At 43.9% G+C, this 20,984-nt stretch overlaps 1 protein-coding gene across 1 annotated transcript in view; it reads left to right on the top strand.

Annotated features, from left to right (window-relative positions):
* LOC129177244 (complement component C8 beta chain-like) overlaps positions 1–20,984 on the top strand; it is an 87,340-nt gene that overhangs the window by 42,079 nt on the left and 24,277 nt on the right. The window contains exons 3-8 of the mRNA XM_054768145.1: positions 8,201–8,340; positions 14,792–14,890; positions 16,465–16,596; positions 18,156–18,275; positions 19,338–19,376; positions 20,526–20,591. Coding sequence (XP_054624120.1) covers positions 8,201–8,340; positions 14,792–14,890; positions 16,465–16,596; positions 18,156–18,275; positions 19,338–19,376; positions 20,526–20,591 — 596 coding nt within the window. The remainder of the gene's footprint in view (positions 1–8,200; positions 8,341–14,791; positions 14,891–16,464; positions 16,597–18,155; positions 18,276–19,337; positions 19,377–20,525; positions 20,592–20,984) is intronic.

Below are 20,984 nucleotides of genomic sequence, written 5' to 3'. Positions count from 1 at the left end.
AAAATGAGGAAATCCAAAACCAAAATAGCTGCCACAAGCTTTTCAGTGCCGAGAGGCAATTAATAAAGCCATTGCTTCAACAAACAAGAAATGAAAACCACAACGTTTTCATCACTTTCCGGTATTTGGTCTATGATTTTGGGTGTTCAAAAACAGGTACACCGCACCTTGACGTCGGGGCCAGGAGGCAGGAGGCCTCGTAGATGAGGCCTCTGCGCATCGCCGTCACAAACGGCCTAAGCTGCGCAGCTGTTGTCGCCTACACTCTCGGATACATACTATGTCCTATCGTCTGTTGCGGAATGCCTCGCCTTTTCATCCGCTTTCAGGCAGTCCCTCACTTGAAATATGTACAGTGTGGGAAATGGGAAATAAATAAACATTAAAATGTATACAAATATTACAGCTGAAAAATTAAATTAAAAAAAGAAATGAATAAGTAAATAAAATTATTATTATTTTTTTTAAATAAAATAACATTTTAAAAAGGCTAAAAAAAAAGATAAAATAAATACATTTAAAAAATATGAAATACATTTGTAAACAAAAAAAAAGCTCTCACAAGCTTTACAGTGTTATGATGTAAATAATAAAGCCAAACAGCCAACAGCCAAAACCAACACATTTTTATCACTTTCTAAAAAAAAAACAACCCAGGGTGGCCATAACAGGAGGTGGAAACAGGACATGTCCTCGGACAACAGGACGTTTGGTCACCCTATTATAATCTCTACACTAGTCGCCCAGGATTACCTCATGTAAAATGCGCCAACAGACACACAGGTTAAGCTTAGTGAATGTACAGTATAAAAACACTTCATTGCATCTTTATTTTTAGCACTCGTATGCAGATTTTACATTTATATTTAGATTTTACATTTATATTTATGCACTGTACACTATTTAGACTTTGATGTAACATTCATATTTAGATTAAACATGTAGATATACCATTTCAATTTAACATTTAGATTCAGCGTTTAAGTTCTATTTTCAAATGTGAAAGAAACGAATAAAATGTGAGACAAGTGAGCTACATATTCAAAATATATAGCTTAAAAAGTGTGATTGATTTTTTTTTTGCCAATTCTTGCACTCCCTATCATTTAGCAGTGTATGAATACTCACTGACCTCGCTATATAATATTCTGAGCACCAGGGCGGCATGTGGAGAACAGCCTCACACATTCGGAGCATGCACAGCCAGTTCAGTGCATGCAGTTTATTTGTGTGGCTCCTTCCGCATCAGCAGAAGGGACTTTAGAAAATGAGGCTAATTGTTGCTGTCCTCTAGTCAGCCTCCCAACTCTAAAAGTGTCACACTGACATGTCACTTAGCGCCTGTGTATTTAATGAAATTCTACTGGATTTGGAGACATATTTACGGTTATGATGTGAACTTTACAGCCGCAGGCGGGGCCAGCATTGTGCAGCCATTGTAAGTCAGAATTTAAAAAAATATCCAGCTGCTTCTTCTTAAGGTCAGTCATGCATCCTTGACCATTGGAGGCTATTCCACCAATAGCGCTCTAATCACTACAAAACAGTAGAATGTTCAATGGTTATATACTGTATATTATATGTTCCTATGATTACAATGTGCACACAGTGAGTTGCATGTGGTGATTCACACACGGACCACCCGATGATTGCATGTACAGTGACTAAAAGCCAACACAGTCAGACCTCGCACGAAGGTGGGTCTTTAACAGAAACACAAGTAATGGTAAAGAAGAAGAATGCATGCTGTCTTAGGTCATGAAATGACGGATAGCTTAAAATTCCAGGCCCTAGGAATTCCCTGAAAGGGGTCATACCCATAAACAATACTTTTCTCGCAGCCGGCTAAGATGAAAACAAGATAAGACAAGACATGAACCAAACACTGCTAATGCACTAGGCCTCCTGCATGACATCATCGATAAACACGAGACCAAACACCCAGACGCTGTATTCATTATATCTGGCGATTTCAACCACTGTAACCTCAGGACTGTCCTCCCCAAATATTACCAGTATGTGAGCTTTCCCACAAGGGAAAATAACATCCTGGACCAAGTCTACTGCAACATGAAAGGTGCTTTGAAGGCTGTTCCAAGACCCCACTTTGGAAAGGCTGACCACATCTCTATATTCCTTTATCCAACGTACAGACAACTTCTCAAAAAAGCTCCCCCTGTAAGTACAGCAGTTAAAGTATGGAATGAAGAAACTGATCAAGTACTTCAGGACTGCTTTGGCTGCACAAACTGGGATGTGTTTAAAACTGCAGCGGGGAGGGAAGATTGTACTGTTGATTTGGATGAATATGCTTCTGCTGTTACTGGCTACATTAGCACATGTATAGAGACTGTTACCACCACCAAGTATTACAGAAAATACCCTAACCAAAAACAGTGGATGAACTGTGATGTAAGGGCTAAGCTACGTGCTCGTTCGACTGCATTTGTCATGGGCACCGCTGATGACTACAAAAAGGCCAGATATGACCTGAGGAGGTCCATACGGGAGGCCAAAAGACAGTACAGACAGAAGCTGGAGGGCTACTATTCCACCTCAGACCCTCGGCGCATGTGGGCGGGGCTCCAGCACATCACAGACTATCGACAGCAGAGTAGCGTAGCCACGTCCAGCCAAACCACACTTCCAGATGAGCTGAACGAGTTCTATGCCCGCTTTGACACCCAAACTTCTGATGAGCAGAGAGGGTGGCTGAACCTGGGGAGCACACAGGACGCACCTCTCATGGTGACATCAGCTGATGTGCGCAGGGTTCTAAACAAAACAAACCCACGAAAAGCAGCAGGCCCAGACAACATCTCAGGACGTGCACTTCGGGTTTGCTCATCAGAGCTAGCTGATGTGCTTGCTGACATATTTAACCTGTCGCTTGCACAAGCATCTGTACCGACCTGCTTTAAGTCCACCACCATAGTGCCCGTACCCAAGAAGAGCAACGTGACCTGCTTGAATGACTATCGCCCTATAGCACTCACTCCTATTGTTATGAAGTGCTTTGAAAGAATAGTCATGACCCACATCAAAAAGAGCATCCCGGCGGCAACTGTGGACCCTCTACAGTTTGCATATCGCCAGAACCGGTCCACGGATGATGCAGTCAACACTGCCATCCACACAGCCCTTTCTCACCTACAGGGCCAGGACACATACGTCAGAATGCTATTTATAGACTATAGCTCCGCTTTTAATACAGTCAGCCCCCACAAACTCACAAATAAGCTCCTCACACTTGGCCTGTCTCCCTCCCTCTGTAACTGGGTGTTTAACTTTCTCACAGGCAGACCCCAGTCAGTCAGAGTCCACAACCGCACATCCAGCTCAAGAATTGTGAGCACTGGGACCCCACAGGGGTGTGTGCTGAGTCCACTCCTCTACACGCTCTTCACCTACGATTGCGTGGCCTCCCAGAACAACACCAGCATCATTAAATTTGCGGATGACACTACAGTCATCGGACTGATCACTGGTGGTGTTGAAACATCATACAGAAGAGAGGTGGCGGACCTCATAGCTTGGTGTCGTGATAACAATCTCCTTCTCAATACAGATAAGACTAAAGAGATGATCATCGACCCAAGAACAAGGGAAAAGGAGCCACATAGACCCCTGTTTATTGGTGAGACTGAGGTGGAGAGGGTGAAAACCTTCAAGTTCCTTGGCACACACATCAGCGAGGACCTCACCTGGTCTCACAACACCCAACAAATTCTGAAGAAGTCCCAAAGGAGACTGTACTTCCTGAGAAGACTGAGGAAATTTGGCATGTCCACCACAATCCTGAGTTGCTTCTACAGATGCACCATCGAAAGTGTCCTTACCGCCTCCATCACTGTTTGGTACGGTAACTGTACAACACGTGATAGGAAGGCACTCCAGCGGGTGATCAAGACCTCACAGAACATTGTTGGGGCAGCCCTCCCCTCACTGCAAGACATTTATACATCTAGAGTCCTACGCAGAACACACAACCTCATCAAGGACAGCACACATCCACAACACTCATTATTCACACTCCTGCCATCAGGCAGACGCTACAGGAGTTTGAAGTCCAGGACCACAAGGCTGGCAAACAGCTTTTACCCACAGGCCATCAGGCTTCTCAATGAAGCACTCAGACACGCCACACGCAACACACACTCATAGCACTTATTTATTTATTTATTTATTTGTATTATTTACTTGCATTAATGTCTCTTCTGTTGTTGTTGCTTAATTTCTTGGTATTTATGTATATGTGTTTATGTTTCTTATGTTCTTATTCTTTCTTGTGTTTTTCTTTCTTTTCCTTGGGAGAATGAACAGAATAAGATTTTCATTGCATGGTATAACTGCTGTTTTACCATGCACATGACAATAAAACTCTCTTGAATCTTGAATCTTGAAATGTTTTTTTGGTGGAAGATAGCCACCTCTAGCATTTTTCTCAACACTTGTGCTTGGCTCACTTATTTGTCTTTCCAGTGTAGTTATCATTTAAAACTATAAAAAGCTTATGAATCAGGTATTCCAATTAGAAAGACTATTTTTTTCAAAGCGATTGCAAAGTCAGTGTCGAGTTTCTTTGGAAGCACTAGAGGTGCAACGGTACAGGTAATCCACAGTATGGTTTGCACCTCAGTATTTGGGCTATGATTTTGGGTGTTCAAAAACAGGTTCACCGTACCTTGACGTCGAGGCCGGGAGGCACGGGGTCCGGCGGGCACGTAACAGAGGAGAGCTGATGAGTCACCTCCGGCATCGATATGTACTCTGTATATGTCCGATACTCTGTTGCCGAATGCCTGGCATTTTCCTTTACTTGAAATATGTACAGTGTGGGAAATGGGACATTACTTTGTGGGGAGGACTTTTTCCTAGCTTGGATAGGCATGCACACACACACAGGGCAAAATGTATTGAAACACAGGCGGATTGTCCCGTGCAGGGCGGATCAAGTGTGTACCGTTGCTTCCTTAGTTAGCACTGAAGTTGATGTATTCATGCATGCATATCAGCATGACTCTAAAGCTAAACCCGCTGGAGACAGCTAAAGGTAATACTTCGATGATACTGTAAGTCAGACCTTATACATAAATTATACTCATACTGTACACGGAACACATGAAGGACATGTAATAACAAGATAAAACACCAGAATGAAATCAAATTGTAATAAAAAAAATTGAATGAATGAAATGAAAATAAATGATACCCACCCTTATGTGCAAGTACCGTATTTACAAATCAAACCGCTAAAGTCGAAAGTAAATTTTGAAGTAATTAATGGGAGTGCGTCTTAACCATAAAGGCAAAGTACTGTACCTCTTTACCCCGCTGACAGAAATGTTTTACTCTGTCTCCAAGGCAACCGCTGCTCTCTCACTGTAATCTGTCCACTTTGGAACGGATCACCCCAGATGTATGTCAGTGGCAGTTCCGGACAGGGCCGTTGAGGCGGACTGGGTGTACGCAGGCGGAGACAGTAGTTAACAGTAGATGAATTCATGACATTGGAAAGATAATTGACCCATAATCATACCCACCTTTTTCAATTACGCTGAATCAAAGAATGATAATGACAGCACAGGAAATCTTTGGGAGGTACCATTGTGGTATTTACCATATTGATAATGTGCACAATAACCCTCATTAACTCTGTAATGTGTACAATCCATCATCTTAACCCTCAGTCTGGTGATTGGGGTCGGTTTTCAGTGGAGGAAGTGCATCTGTGTGTTTGCTGAGGCTTATGAAAGTTATTTTGTGTGCAGTGGGGAGGCAGATGGCAGGGACAGATTTGCCTTACTCAAACATCATCCATTAGCTGTTTTTACTGCTGCTTAAATTGCATTCGAGGTCAGAAAGGACACATAACGACCGCTGTAATTGTTAAAAAGAAGTCCTCGGCAGAGACTTCATTTACTGTATACTACAAAACAGGACACAGTAGGCTTCGCCATGCCAATTAAAAACAGCCAGAGGGATGGCGTTATCGTGATGCGAGGGGACTAGCAGACATGGGTACGTGCTCGCAGGGGGTCAAAGGGTAAGCTTCCTCGATGCCCGGTTCCCCAACAAAAAGTTTGTCGTTGCCAAGTCCTTATATCTGGAGGGACACTTCTGACGCTCCATCTGCTGCCATCTGTCCCCTTACTGTCCCCATTCTAGTATGGCGAGAGCTGTAATCAGAGACAAGCCCTGAAACAGTACGGAGGCTAACTGTGATTGTTCTCTACGTGCTCCTGTTCCACAGCCAGTTGGGCTATATTTGCAGCATTTGGTGGGACAGCTTTCAAAATCCAGCTGGCCTCGCTTTTTAACATCAAACTGTTCCATGGCGGGTTTTTTTTTTGGTACACTGTTAGAAAAGGGCAGCAGGTGTGGCAAAGGTCTGTGTTGTGTTCTAACCCCATTCAAAACCACCAGGACACTGTTTGGACACACAAGGATGCAGACTAACAGTAGACAATACTCTAGGCAAGCCTCTGTCAGGCACATTATGAGCATCAGGCTCACGGGGCAGAAATGTTGTGAGGACCATTCAACCTTGGGTAATTGTAAATCCAAAAAAAGGCCAGAGGAATATGTGTCACCACACCTCGCACACACACACACACACACACACACACACACACACACACACACACACACGTCCTTCTTCCTCGTAGTGTGTAACAACATGAAACAGCATGCCTCGCAGCCCTTCACTTTTCAAATACAGCACACTCGCTTGTCTTGATCTGAACCCAGAGCACGTCGTCGCACACGAGTTATGCCACTGTGTCAAGACTCTCATTCAGTATGCAAGGCCTACTTTTTTTTGGGAGGGGGGAGGATCTCTGCATAAGGCTCTAAATCTCTCCTGAAGTGTTATTAAGGGAAATTGCACGCCGTATGTAAAGAAACAAATGGCACATAACATCTGGTTAAAGCTCATCCGAGAGAACTGTACTGAATCAGACTGATGGTGTTTAAAATGCAACTGGAGCAGCATGCATTTTACATCACATTACAGAGTGTATGAGTCAGTAAAATCGGGATAGAATGCTTAATACTGTATGAATAGACTGCGGCGTTCTTGTGTAAAGGATTGTTTGATTCAGGAGCGGCATTGTAGTAGCCCCCCCCCCCCCCGTGCTGTGTATATATGTCATGTATTTTAAGTGTTCTCTACCTGGCGACCGCATGCGTGCCAAGCTGCGTCTCTGACTTCCACAGCACACGGTGGCCGTATGAAAGACTCATCATCCTTTGGCAGGGAAACAAGTCTAAATTAGGCCCAGATTTGACATTCACTTGCTTAGAGACTTTAATGACTTTAGCATCGTCAAGCCCTCCCCCAACGTTTGGTGGATTGTGCCCTCATGAATTAATGAGAGAGTGTGCATAGCCGAGACAAGCACTTGCATTAGACCCAAGACTTTGCTTTCATTTGCATAACCCAGTTCATTTCCTTTTTCAAAATTAAGGACAATTTATTTCTGAAGTTAGGAAGGAAAATGTGAGGGATTGAAGGAATGTGTCTTCAAGAGGTGTTTGGCATTTAACCATCTTCTCATGCTGTCGCTTTAACCAGACACACGGTCGTTAAGTGATGTGCTCGTGACCTAGAATCTTGAAAACTGTTAAATTCTCCAAGGTGCTTGTGACCTTGATTTTGAAAAGTCTTGCTATCTTCTCAGTGAGGGCGTACTCCGCACGCGTTACGGGGACGGAGTTTTCAGAAGGCAGTGCTGGAGGCTCGGGCTCATGTAATCAAAGCGGTACATCGGCACACGGCGCAGAGACAAAATGAGAAAGGTGTCAGAGTCAAGGTGGTGTCAGGATAGACAGACACAATCATCAGCAGCACGGGTGGGACAGAAAGCCTGAGGCCATGTAGGCACACATTTGTAAACACCTCCACAGCTCTCCATCCTGCCAAGCGAGTGTCTGCTGGGTAAACGCTGGTTCTTCCTCACTGACGGCACCCACGGGAGCTGATGCACCCTTTTCCGTGTTCCATTCCCGTTCTCGATCTTCCTTTTCATGTCCCATTTCCTCTGCCGTCATCATTTCCAGCTCAGTTTTGGAGCTCAATGTCTTCACTCGCCACTAATTTATGATTCACTCTGCATTTCCTGTGCCATAAATATTTATGCCAGATCGGCCAACTCATGCGCCCTGTCCTCCCTTTCCCTCTTTGTCTTCCCGCCCGCAGGTCAGGACCGCAGCGAGGCGGGGCTTATTAAGCGTTTCCGTGGAGATGGCGTGCGCTACAAGGCCAAGCTGATCGGGATTGATGAGGTGACAGCGGCACGCGGGGACAAGCTGTGCCAGGACTCCATGATGAAGCTCAAGGTGCAGACTTTGTGTACTTGTGTGTGTGTGTGTGTGTCTTCGGGGACATCGTTGCACCTCCTCACTCATCAGTCAGATTTGGACAAGAGATGCCCGAGCATGTCTGTATTGTCTCCGAAATGAGTCACAGGCGCTGCTTTCTCACTCACAGTTTATGATTCACTTTAACTCTCGAAAGAACTGACCAGACAGAACAAACACATACACGCAACACTAGACGGTTTTTCCCCCATTTTTCAAGATCTAAAACTTTTCTGTGTACACAAAAGGCCAATCTCTCTCAAATATTGTTCACAAATCTGTCGAGCTCTGTGTTAGTGAGCTCTTCCCTTTTACCGAGATAATCCATCCACCTCGCAGGTGTGGCATATCAAGATGCTGATTAGACACGTGTCCCTTAGGCTGGCCACAATAAAAGGATACTACAAAACGTGGTGTTTTATCACACGGCACAATGCCACAGAAGTGTTGAGGGAGCGTGCAATAGTCATGCTGACTGCCGGGATGCCCGCCAGAGCTGTTATCTGCGACTGAATGGTCATTTTGCTACCATAACCATCTCCAACTGCAGTACGTCCAACCGACCACGTGTAACCACACCAGCCCAGGACCTCCACATTGGCCAATCTTCACCTCCGAGATCATCTGAGACCAACAACTCGGATAACTGCTGCAAGGGGAGGGGTGATCTTCTCCTTCTGGGAGGGACAGAGACAGTGAAGGGCAGGCTCACATGCCCAGACACCCAAGGCTGTTAAATCAGCAATGTGCGGACGACTTTTACACAAAGTATTCTGTTAAAATCAGATGAATAAGGCTAAGGTCATCATATGACAGAACACGATGAAAGCTACTAATAAAGTAGGTTGCATTCACTATGATGAATCAAGTGCAAATTTTTCACATTTACCACATAACCAAAGAACGGCACAAACAGCCAGATACCATCTCAGGGAAGCTCATCTGCATGGTTATCGTCCTCATCGGCATCTCCACCTGACTGCAGTTTGTCATCATAACAATTGAGTGGCAAATTATGACATTGGATGCCGTCTGGCACGTTGGAGGGGTGTTCTCGTCAAGGATGAATCCCGGTTTTCATTGCATATGGCAGATGGCGTCATGTGGGTGAGAGGTATGCTGATGTCTCCTTTGTGATGGAGTTGCCCATGGTGAAAGCAGAGTTAAGTATGGGCAAGCGTGTGTTTTGCCATCCATCCGCAACGATCAGCTCCTGTTGCAGCATGATAATGCACGGCCCCATGTTGCAAGGATCTGTACACATTTCCTGGAAGCTGACAACATCCCTGTTCTTGTCCAGTTCAGTTTGGGATGCTCTGGGTCGGCATGTTCCAGTTCCTGCCAATATCCAGCAACTTGGCACATTGAAGACCAGTGGACCAACATTCCCCAGGCCACAAACAACAACCTGATCAACTCTACGCAAAAGAGTGCTGCACCACAGTGAGGCAAACGGTGGTCACACCAGATAGTGACTTGGTTTCTGACACCTCACCTCCATTTTGAGTGGCCTTTTATTGTGGCTATCCTAAGGCACACCTGTGTAATAATCACAGGAAGGCAAAGTGCACACTAACAGAGATTTGTGAGCAATATTTGAGAGGAATAGGCATTTTGTGGGCATAGAAAATGTTTTAGATGTTTGAGTCAAGCTCATAAAAGATGGGAGGAAAAAGTGTAAGAGACCATTTTTATTATGTTGTGTCTCAATTCGCGTACTTCTGTACTTACACTTTTTGTATTTTGAGTGCATAAGTGCGTTCACGTTGTGAAGTACGGCAAAACGCCCCAAATGCCCCAAATGGTGAGTGTGCAGCGATGGAGCCTAACCAACTTTCACTCATCAGTGACTTGGGAACGTAGCGGAAGGGGAAGGACTAACTCGATTGGTTGCAATTCACAATTAAAAAAGAAAGAAGAAGAATGAGAGGAGGCAGATGAATATTGCAGTCATTATTTCCAGTAGATTTGGGACAGCACTACACAGTAAAAATTCGCCCCCTCAGAAACTAAGAATGCAGTGTACATAGTATACTGTATATTGAAGTGTACTGACGGAAGTATTTGATGTATTTGAGGGGCCTTGAAATAATGAAAATTAGCGCAGCTGCTTTTGTTTTATTCTTTCCCCCAAAAAAGCCTCGTCATTACAGAACGTCTGAAATCTCGCTGCATTCCTGTATTGTTTTCTGTCCTCGAAGGCTTGCAATCTATTTTAAAATGCTAAATTCTAATATTACAAGAAATTGTGTACTTCTTGGTTGACTTCCATGTCAGTCACAACCTGTTATTTTTAACTTGAAAGTCACTGATGTTACACTCGTGGCCTTTATGTTCAGTCTGCAATAACGTGACCTAGATTTTGTTGCTCTGTTCCTTACACAATTTTAGAACCAATGTAGCTAAGATTTAGTCTTAAGTGGCAGGATGTCAGGAAAATTATTGGAACATCGGTGCTTATGGGCAAGACGGTTCTCAACTTTGTCTTTCTTCTGTAACAAAAAAAAAAATACACTACAGTATATTGTAGCGTTTGGGGGGAGTTACCCCTATGATTCCCAGCATGCCTTGCATCGCTACGTAGATAATAATTACGTGTTCTGCTGACGTTTAGTCGTTATGACCTTTAGAGATGGCTTAGTGCATTTTTTAGGGTATTGCAGGGGTCCCCACAAGACTGCAATATGTTCATGTTCCTAATCTGGATTTTCAATTTAGTGTTGTACAATTTAAGTACATATCCAGACTCCTCGGCTAGTAGGTTTAAAGAACCCCAAAGTGAATGGGTGATGAATTCATCAGCAGAGAAAATAATGCATAGCTTTCTAAGTGTCTCCTCACCTTGCTTGAGCTTAATTATGTGGGAAGTCTCTCCCCTATGAAGGACTATTACATGAAGGGGGGAAGCCTCCCCATGGCTATATCCACCCCCAGTGATAAGTCCAATAAAATAACCTTTTCGCAGCCTGGATATAACATTCCAGCATTAACCTCCACATGACACCGGTAGTCACCAGCCAGTAGTGGTCAATACAAACCTGCTATTATCTGGACAGGGGATAAAGGAGGGGACAGGGTTTCTATCAAGCTGCCGCTGGCTGCCGTAAGGTCTAATCCAGCAAATGGAGCAGGCGATGGATGACTGACAACAGCTATCGACTCTGCCACCCATCTGCCTCTTTCTCACCAACTTCTGTTTTTTATGTCCAACACTTGCCGTGATTATCTGATCTGTGGCAGCAGATTCAATATATGGACAAAGGTATTGAAACAATTAACTATTACACTTACAGGAAATGAAACTAGAAGAAAATACAGTAGACGCGCCTAGAACGTAAATAATCCGTTACGAGAACCTTTTTGTTATAGGGTTTTTATGTTATACGAAGCGTAAAATACTGTACATGTAAATAGCCTAATCTGTTCCAAGATCTTCCCAAACTCACCCCTTTAACACTTCAAAATATTCAAAGTCCACCAAATATGGTGGGAAAATATAAGAAAGCGTTAGCATAAACATAGTAGAGTAACATTCCAATATAAAATAAGGTAATAAATAAGATTACTGTAAATGAATAAAACTGAAAAACAAAAACAATCTTACCGTTCACGAAATGTCTTGATCAAGAGCACACAAGTGGAGGCAGGAAGGAGGCGGAGGACTAGCCTTAAAGAGTCTAAGAGTCATCTGGTCTCAGAGACAAACGCACACGCACTACAAGATAATGTTGTGTGCAAAATTTGAATTTGTAACTTAACTTAATTGTTTAAGTTAGTTTAAGGGCGATTATAAAGATGAAGGACGTTGAAGGGAGAAGCCTGTTTCTCGCACAAACGTGCTGTATAAGTCAGCCGATGAGATGAGAGCGGAGGCGGTGCCCCGAAAATCAGCCAATGAGATGAGAGTGGAGGCGGTGCCCCGAAAATCAGCCAATGAGAGCGTGAAGCGTCAGAAGGCGTCACCAAGTGTTAGTCTGAACTTGCACCGACTTGAGGCATAAATAAAGTTGATTGAAAAAAAAAAAACTTGCGCCAGCTTGACACTTTACATTATATGGAATTTCTTCCGTAATACGATGCAAAAACTTTACATAGATTCTTTACGTTCAGTGGAATTTAGCTAAAAGGAGGTTTATGTTATGCGAGGTACTACTGTACTTGCTCCCCTCCTTTGCAGTGACCAGAACACACACAGTCTTCAGTTTTAATCCTGCATTTTCTTATTTTAATCCTCAAAGGGGAATTACGTCTTCACCCTTATATACAGTGGAACCTCAGTTAGCGTACGCCCCGGTTAGTGTCAAAAAGTTGCACCAAATTTTGCCTCGGTTTGCGTACATTTTTCACTTATCGTGCAATATGGCGCGTGTCTTGTCAGGTTATTAATACACACTGTGTTCTTAATATATTTATCAGAAAATGTCTTTGCTAGCATCCTAGTAGCTTGCTAATACATGTAGTGTTGGTAGTTCTTTGCTAACTAACACAGTTACACCACAAGTTTATGGGTTTTTTTTATCACGTCTGCAAAATAACCCACAATGGAGCCAAAGAAAGTTGAAAGTGCCAGCATTTTGATCAAGAAGGTGGGAAACACGATCCATTTCAAGAAATAACTCATGGCAAAACACAAAGGTGGTGCTATTAAAAAAAAAAAAAAACATTAAGAACACAAATACACTCACACGCCATATAGTACGCTCAATTTTGGCATACATGTTTGACGTAAACTGAAAAACACGCTAACCGGGGGTGAATGCTAACCAAAGTTCCACTGTACAGCCGTCCCACGCTACATTGCGCCCTCACTCTGTTGCGTTTTTCCAAAAATGAATGAATTAATAAATGATTACTATTTTGTGGTTGAATACAGCCTATTATTAGTAAAAAAAAAAAAAAAAAAGCATATTTATGCAAATTTTATGTATTCTAAATTAAGCATTTTCAAGCGTAAAAATGGCTAAATGAACAAAAATAAAAAATATAACACGTTCAGAGAACGTAATATATAGTGTAAGATTATCCTTTCAGGAGCGGAGCCGGGGACGTGACATATGTGACGTCAGCTAGCTCGAGTTGATCGTGTTTTGCTGAGTGTTAGCAGTGTTGAGACTGGCATGAGTTGTGGCCGACAGCAGCTGCTGTTTGAATGTTCACTGGATATATGTTCTCCACTCGTTAATAAAGTGATCGAAGTGCATTGTGAGTAACTCTTTAACCAAAAACAGCAGCATTACCTTATTAGGTCAGTAAGGTTACATTAATGAGACAATAGCCACTGTGTTACGTCTTATTTATGTCTAAGATGTCTATTATGTCTACTATATTGGGTAATACGTGTGTAAAAGTGACTATAGCGGTGTTATTTCATGCTAAAAACTGTATTTAGAAGGTCGTAAACAGGTTTTCTATGCTCGAACTACTACTAGAACGACTACTACCATGGACATCTGCTTAGGATGCCTCCCGGATGCCTCCCAGGGGAGGTGTTCAGGGCACGTCCGATCGAGCCAGGACACGTTGGAGAGACTATACAGTATAAATAGAGACTATCGAGACTACCTCAGGATTCTCCGGGAGGAGCTGGATGAAGTCGCCGGGGAGACGGAAGTCTGGGCTTCTCTGCTTAGGCTGCTGCCCCCGCGACCCGACCCCGGATAAGCATAAGAAGATAGATGGATGGATGGATGGATGGATGTTCTGGTGCATATGGTGTATTTTATGCGGATGAATGAAATCAAAACGGCTGGTATGTCAAACATGGCCTGAGCTTTGAAAGAGGTAGAGGGGTGCTGATGTGCAAATGAGGTCGACCACTTGTTAATGTCACTGTGGTTTTGTCAAACATCAGGCAGGTCTTTTCTTCTCCTGTTCACTCTCTCCTTCTCCTCCCCTTTTTCTTCTCTGGCAGCCTTTGTTCCATGAAAGACACGTCAAGCACACGGGTCTCGTCAAACGGAGCACAGTGGAAACGTTAATTGTTTTTTTTTTGTTTTTTTTAAATCAGCGTTGAGCTGTTCCCTGGGAAAAGAGCGAACTTCAAAGGCTGGCCTGGTTGTTCTGTCAGCATTACGTGCGAGCCGCGGAAGCGATCTGGTCGATGCATTTTGTCAGCAAATCTCCACTTATTGTTGTCAGCTAGCACTCACGTGTGTCACGATGAAGCGCAGCAGACCTACTTGAAGAGAAGACGTGCCTGCGAGGAAGAAAAGACAGCAATTATGATACAACTCGCCGCACGAGGTGATGCGATTCCTCTGAGAGTGAGGCTTTCAGAAAAAGACGCCTGAAAGAACACGCTGTCCTATCACACCTTACGTAACAGCTGTCCCCCCTTCCGTCGCCCACTCACCTGAGTCGGAATAAACCAAGGCTGTGCGTCGCTCCTATGCTTACATCTGCTCACGTCGCTCACTTTTACCTCCTGCAGGGCATGGCTTCGTCTGCACGTTCCAAAGGGGAGCACAAGCAGAGAGTCTTCTTGACGGTCTCCTTCGGAGGGATCAAGATTTACTGTGAAAGATCAGGGGTGAGTATCAAGTCTGTGTCGGGGGTGTTGTGCTAAGCCCAGCTGCACCAGGAGGCCTCTGCCAGCTGCTGTACTGCGAAGCTACAGTGTAGGACATCCAGAGGGCAGATGTTTGCACACTTGACTACTGCTGCCAGCGCCGCCATCTTGTGAGCTTGGCATTAAAACAACATCTCGCAACACAGGAGAGAGCTGACGCGCAAGGTTATTCCGATCATTTTCTTTGGACGGCAAAGCTTTCCAAAGAATATTTAGTCGTCCAGCTCATAACTGATGATGGCAGGTCTCTGGCAGAAGCTAATTGGCCCAGAGTAAACTGGTTTAACTTACATCCCAGTAAGAGCAGGGTTATGCTTGGGGAAATCCTTCAGATGACTGGCTGGGCCTGTCTGCCTGCTAATGATGCAGCACAGTGCGATGAGCAATCTTATGGTAATGTTAGGAGACGGGCTGTTTCTACCTCCATCCTGGCCTCCTTCCCCCTGGCGGGCTCACAGCCCTGCTGTTCCATTATGGGATGATCGAGAGGCCCGGCTCCCACCACCCCCGTACTGCGGCATGGTGTCGGTTAGATAGGCCCTCTGTTCTCATCAGCACTAACTGATAATTAGCACGCTGTTCCACCCCTTAATGATCATTGCCTCTAATACTAATTACACTGCAGCTCCACTTCAGCTGTGCTAAACTTATAATTATGCAGCATTTGGCCTGTAGCTTTCGACCTCCATGACACTACTCCTTCCAACAGGGGGAAAAAAAACACCCGTCTTTGATAATATGTGTTTTGAGCATGACTGATGTGCCATTAGGCGAACCAAGCAGCTCTGACAAGGCTATTTGTTGTTTTGGAATGCATGTCCCCTAATGCTCGTCATTTAATTCACTGATTACCGGCAGTAAATAACCCTCCACACTCAATATCGCTCTTAAGTTATGACGGAGCAAATGGAGGATTGCTCCCCTGCAGGATATGGAAGCACTTTATGTAAAGCTGACATGATTCTCAGCTGAATGGAGTCGTATTAGTTTTGTGTTCTACATTAATCTAAAGCGTCACTCCACACGCTCCCCGCTGAATGTGTCTAATATCTGCTAATATTCAGAGGAAAGCTCCTCCCCGGCGCCTCAGCTTATCTCTGCTAATGTGGGGGGAAGCAGGTGGATGTGCCTGGGTGACAGCTCCAAACTCGCACCGCCTAAAAGTGTGTGTGTTTCAGTGTGTGTGTGTGTCATTTTTTTTTCCATTTACGATGAATGCATTTTCAACCTGCAGAGTCTAGACAATATGTACCAATGAAAACAAACAACAACACAGAACTAAGCTGTTGCGTGCGTAGCAGCATTTTATATTCTTTCAAAAAGAATGCGTGCTGCATAGATATTAAAAAACTATCAAATTATTACGGAGTCATTCCCTAACATGTAAAATTAACTGTACAATATGCAACACGGATACAGTTTGTGAACAAATGAACAGTGATATCGGGGGACTCCTGGAGCAACACAACACCCAAAGTAGTTATTAAACGCCTCAAGTCGACCAACTATTTTTCTCTGCCTGTGCTGTTGTCCAGGTGCTACTGCATCACCACTCAGTCCATGAAATCAGCTACATCGCCAAGGACACCAGAGACCACCGGGCCTTTGGCTACGTTTGCGGAAAAGAGGGTCACCATAGGTTTGTGGCCATCAAGACCTCACAATCGGCGAGTACTTTTCTTTGTATCGCTCTTCATAACTATTGCTGAAAATGCATGACAAAATCACATTTCATAACAACATTATTCATTTACACCTGTGGTGTGCCGTCAGGGCCAGCAAAGCCTTCTCTGCTGGCCTAAACACCACCAGAAGCATTGACCTGCATTTACATTTAAAGTGCAGTATTTGTTCCATGAAGTTGTTGTAATTTATTCCCAACAGTCTATTATTTTCATTTTGTAGCATGTCCCTTGGCTGCACTGCTTCCAGTAGCGTTTGTATATGTTAGAGTTTTTGGTCCAATAAGATTTCATCTTCTACGTGTTGCCATGTCAGCCTAATCTGCCCAGGGCCTTCAGAATCAGGGGTGCTGGCCCATGTCACTTAAGCATTATTAGCAATGTGGCAGATTTCTGATTTGCTTTTAACTCATCCAATGCCAGCCATTTTTCAAAAGACAGCCCCTTCAGTCCCGGCCATTTTAGACAATTTTGACAGATTTTTCAGGGCACACAGAATATTGTGTTTTATGGTTATATAAAAATGGAACCTACCAAAAGAAAGCTTAGACTCCTGTCTTTCATCAGGAAAAACAGAACTTTGTTTCTCCCTTTTTCCGTCCTTTAGTATTTAGCAGTAGAACATACTGTAGGTACATTTTAGGGAAATATCAGTTCCCAACGAGAAAAGGGAGAAAAACAGCTTTTTGTGAAAAGATACATTTCAAGCATAACTTTCACTTTTTTTAGCTTTTGTGACAGCTCAAATATCTAAACAACTATACCAACATAAACAACACAAAAAAGGGGTTACATCAAAGTAACAATTTATTTACAAATATAACACCATGAACTATTTACAGTTTTCACTTTTGGAACTAAACTGTGTGTGCGTGTTTATGCGTTAAAGTGTCCCTACCATGTGTAACCTCCTGCACTCTACTCTGCATGGAGGAGTCTCCATGCTCTTCCACTTCCTCCTTGCCGTCGAGTGTGTTTTTACATGCAAATGATCCATGACGAGTTTTTATCAGATGCACTTCTGCCACCTTGTGGCCGTTTTTATGCCTTAAAACTGCAGTAAAAATGACATCTATTAGTGTGCAGTTACGTCATCACCTCTTTTCAACTCTGGATAAATAAATCTTTGGGGGGACGTTCGGGTTTATAAAAAGGTATAAATACGTCTTTGGTATTGAATGAGTTCATGTGGATTTTTTTGTTCTCTGATTGGTCGAGTGACTTTTTGCTAATAATAATTACACGAAGGACCAGGTTGTTCGACATATAAGTGGGATTGACTTGAGCGGGTTCCATTGTAGTACAAAAACAATCAAATTCATGTTAAAAAGACATGTCATTTTGGACATGTTTACCTCTTAGGCTTATTTTGGTGCAAATATCTTTGTCTTGTCATTCTCGGTTTTTGCCTTTCCATTCTTCTATTAGCATATTCCTCAGTGTATTGCCTTTTCCAAATCCTCCCTCTCCAAATCCTCTTGCCTTAACTGGATTAATCCCCTATTCTCACACCATCTTCCTTCTATTTTCACTCCTCTATGCAGGCGGAGCCTCTCATCATTGACCTGCGTGACCTCTTCACGCTCATCTACGACATTAAGCAGCGAGAAGACATGGAAAAAAAGGCCCAGAAGGACAAACACTGTGAGCAGGCGGTCTACCAGGTAGGACTGGGGAAAAAACGTGGCATTAGGCTTCTCATTCAGGCATGATCACACATAATAATGTAGTCACACTTGAGAAATCTCCCTCTGTTGTGTAGGCAGTGTTTTTATTCCAAAACATGCGCTTTTCACGGGGGTTACGTCAGTGAATGGTGAAAAACCACCAGTAATTGATACAGCCATAAAACCCTCCTGCTAGCTTCAGCTCCAGAGCCCTCCCCTTGTCTCTTCAATTGCCATTGCTCCCTCACAATCCAGTTTAAGCTCTGAATATGGCTCACACACTTATCAAACACATTTAAAGTATGAAATGTATGATAATGTGAGGTAATCCATGACCAGATGGAATCGGAGTCGTGTTGTAGGCAGGCACAGCACACAACTGCGGTGTGTTCGAGGACCGCCGAACAAACAAGGTGCGAGTATAAAACGCGTAATTAATGGCAATGTAAGATGGCTGATGACGGTTGAAGCTAGTGCTTCCGTAACTATGCAAGTTTTCGCATCTCAGCACACAACTATTGTGCGTTCAAAGACCTCAGAACAAAGTGCAAAATGTCCAAAATAAAAAAATAATAATTTTTCAAAGTTAATAAATAAATCATTTTCATAATTTTTTTTTTTTTATTACATTTTTTAAACCAAAAATCTGCAAATTTGCGGGACCGTGAATGTTGACTCTCAAATGTGCGGGGATCCACCGTATACAATCACATGTCAATTTATTAGGTACACATGCACAGTCTCATGAGATCCGAAACATTGAATGCTGCCGTTTTAGAGACATAAAATGCACCACTATTCTACACTGCATCCATCCAACCATTTTCTAAAGTACTTGTCCTCGTTAGAGCCTATGTTAGCTGGAGCCTATCCCAGTAGTCATGTGCCACATGCGTGTGTGTGTGTGTGTGACATAAGGATGAAGTCTTTATTTATTTAGTCTTTCTTTAGTGTCTTGTTTTGCTGATTTAAGAAACCTAAATGTGTCATCTGCCGTCTATCCCCCCCCCCCCCCCCCCCCCCCCCCCCCCCCCCCCCCCCCCCCCCCCCCCCGCACAGACCATCCTGGAGGACGAAGTGGACGATCCAGTTTACCAGGTAGACTTGTGGTAGAACCCCTTGTGGTTTTCTCCTCTTGAACCTGCGGGAGTTTGAAAGTATTTGCTCCTTCATTTGCATATTCTGTTTAGTCACCAACCTGCTCAAATTAATGGTTCATTCAATTCCGACACCCCAGTGATCCCCCGTGGACCATCTTTGCAGACAGTTTTGTTCAACCATTCAACGTCCATTTGCCAGTTGCAATGTTGTTAAACCATATTTTTTATGTTGTCCATGTTCCAGTTTTATCCAACGACACGCCCCCACCCGGAACTGTGACTGAACGCATCCACCTCCCCACCCCAACCCCCCTTTTGCCCCGTGCATTTGGCTGCACTTGTTTTACGTCTCTGTGTTGCTGCTCACACTGAATACAGACAACACTAACTCTGACTCTCAACTCACACCTCCAAACACCTCCCAAATCACCTGTTTTGTCGCTCTTCAAGTCTGCATAAAGTTCATTCATTTTGCAGCTTTGAGTGATGTTGATGTTGGTTGACAAAACTCCAGGTAGACGGCCAGGGATCTAAAGGAATAGTTCGAGGAATCTGCTCACGTTTTAGTCTCGCGAGATGTCGTGATGCGAGATCACGTGACACCCCCCCCACCCACCCGGTAGATGTCTTGAGATGCACCTGTGTATTTGCTGATTGGCTTGCGGGAAGTCGCATGGTCCTGCACTGAAATGAACAAAGAGGCTTCCTTCACTGAGTAGAAATCTAAATATGCATCTTTTTTCGAAACTCTGAACTATTCCTTTGATGTGAGATCCGTGAAAGTGTTAGAAGATGTCATCCATGAAAGACATGCTTAGCCAAATAGATGACATTTCTTAGCTTGTCAAAGACGTGGAGCATCATGTTGCTGTTACGACCTCCACACTGCTATGAACTACTGCCTGACCTTTTATACTTGTGCTCTTTCCTCTTCCCACCTTTTTTTTTTCTTTCTCTCCTCATGCCCCCCTCTCTCTTATGCTCCATTTTGCGTTTTACACCCTCCCCGGTCCCATTTCACTCCCCACTCGATACCACCCACCCGCTCCCCCCCTCGTGTGCTGTCATTTACTCCCATCATGTGTCACCCCCTCATATATTTTGCTGTGCGTCTCCCCTCTCTGCACTTCCACACCTTGTTCTGTAGTACATAGTGTTTGAGGCTGGACACGAACCCCTCCGTGGCCCCCAGTCAGAGGAGAGCGTTTATCAGGTACAAAGACAAAGCATCGCCCTCCCCCCTTTTCTTCTCCCTTATTATTATATGCCCTGTGATGGCTGATGGTCGTACGAGCAGCAGCTCATCAAGCTGAGACATTTCTGCAGATTCAGGTTCAAATCAGGCGTCAAAAGGCTGAGGATGAAAAGCGCTGAAGGAAGCGTGGAGGTCGTGTTTGAGATGTCAAAATGAAAAGAGTCGCAGCGCAGTCAGTTTTATCTGTGTGGTTCAGACCTTTGACTTGTTCTCCCCCTTGAGACCACTTGAAGGACCAGCTAAGATTCCAGGGACCTGTTGTATGGTTTAATACGACGTCGTCCTCCCATCCTTCCTCCTCCTCCTCCTCCTCCTCCTCTTTTGGCCGCTCTGTATCTTCCTCTGAAGATG

The sequence above is a fragment of the Dunckerocampus dactyliophorus genome, chromosome 2 (assembly GCF_027744805.1).
Source record: "Dunckerocampus dactyliophorus isolate RoL2022-P2 chromosome 2, RoL_Ddac_1.1, whole genome shotgun sequence".
NCBI lineage: Eukaryota > Metazoa > Chordata > Actinopteri > Syngnathiformes > Syngnathidae > Dunckerocampus > Dunckerocampus dactyliophorus.
Note: the sequence above shows the minus strand (reverse complement) of the source record. Positions and strands in the feature narration are given on the sequence as shown.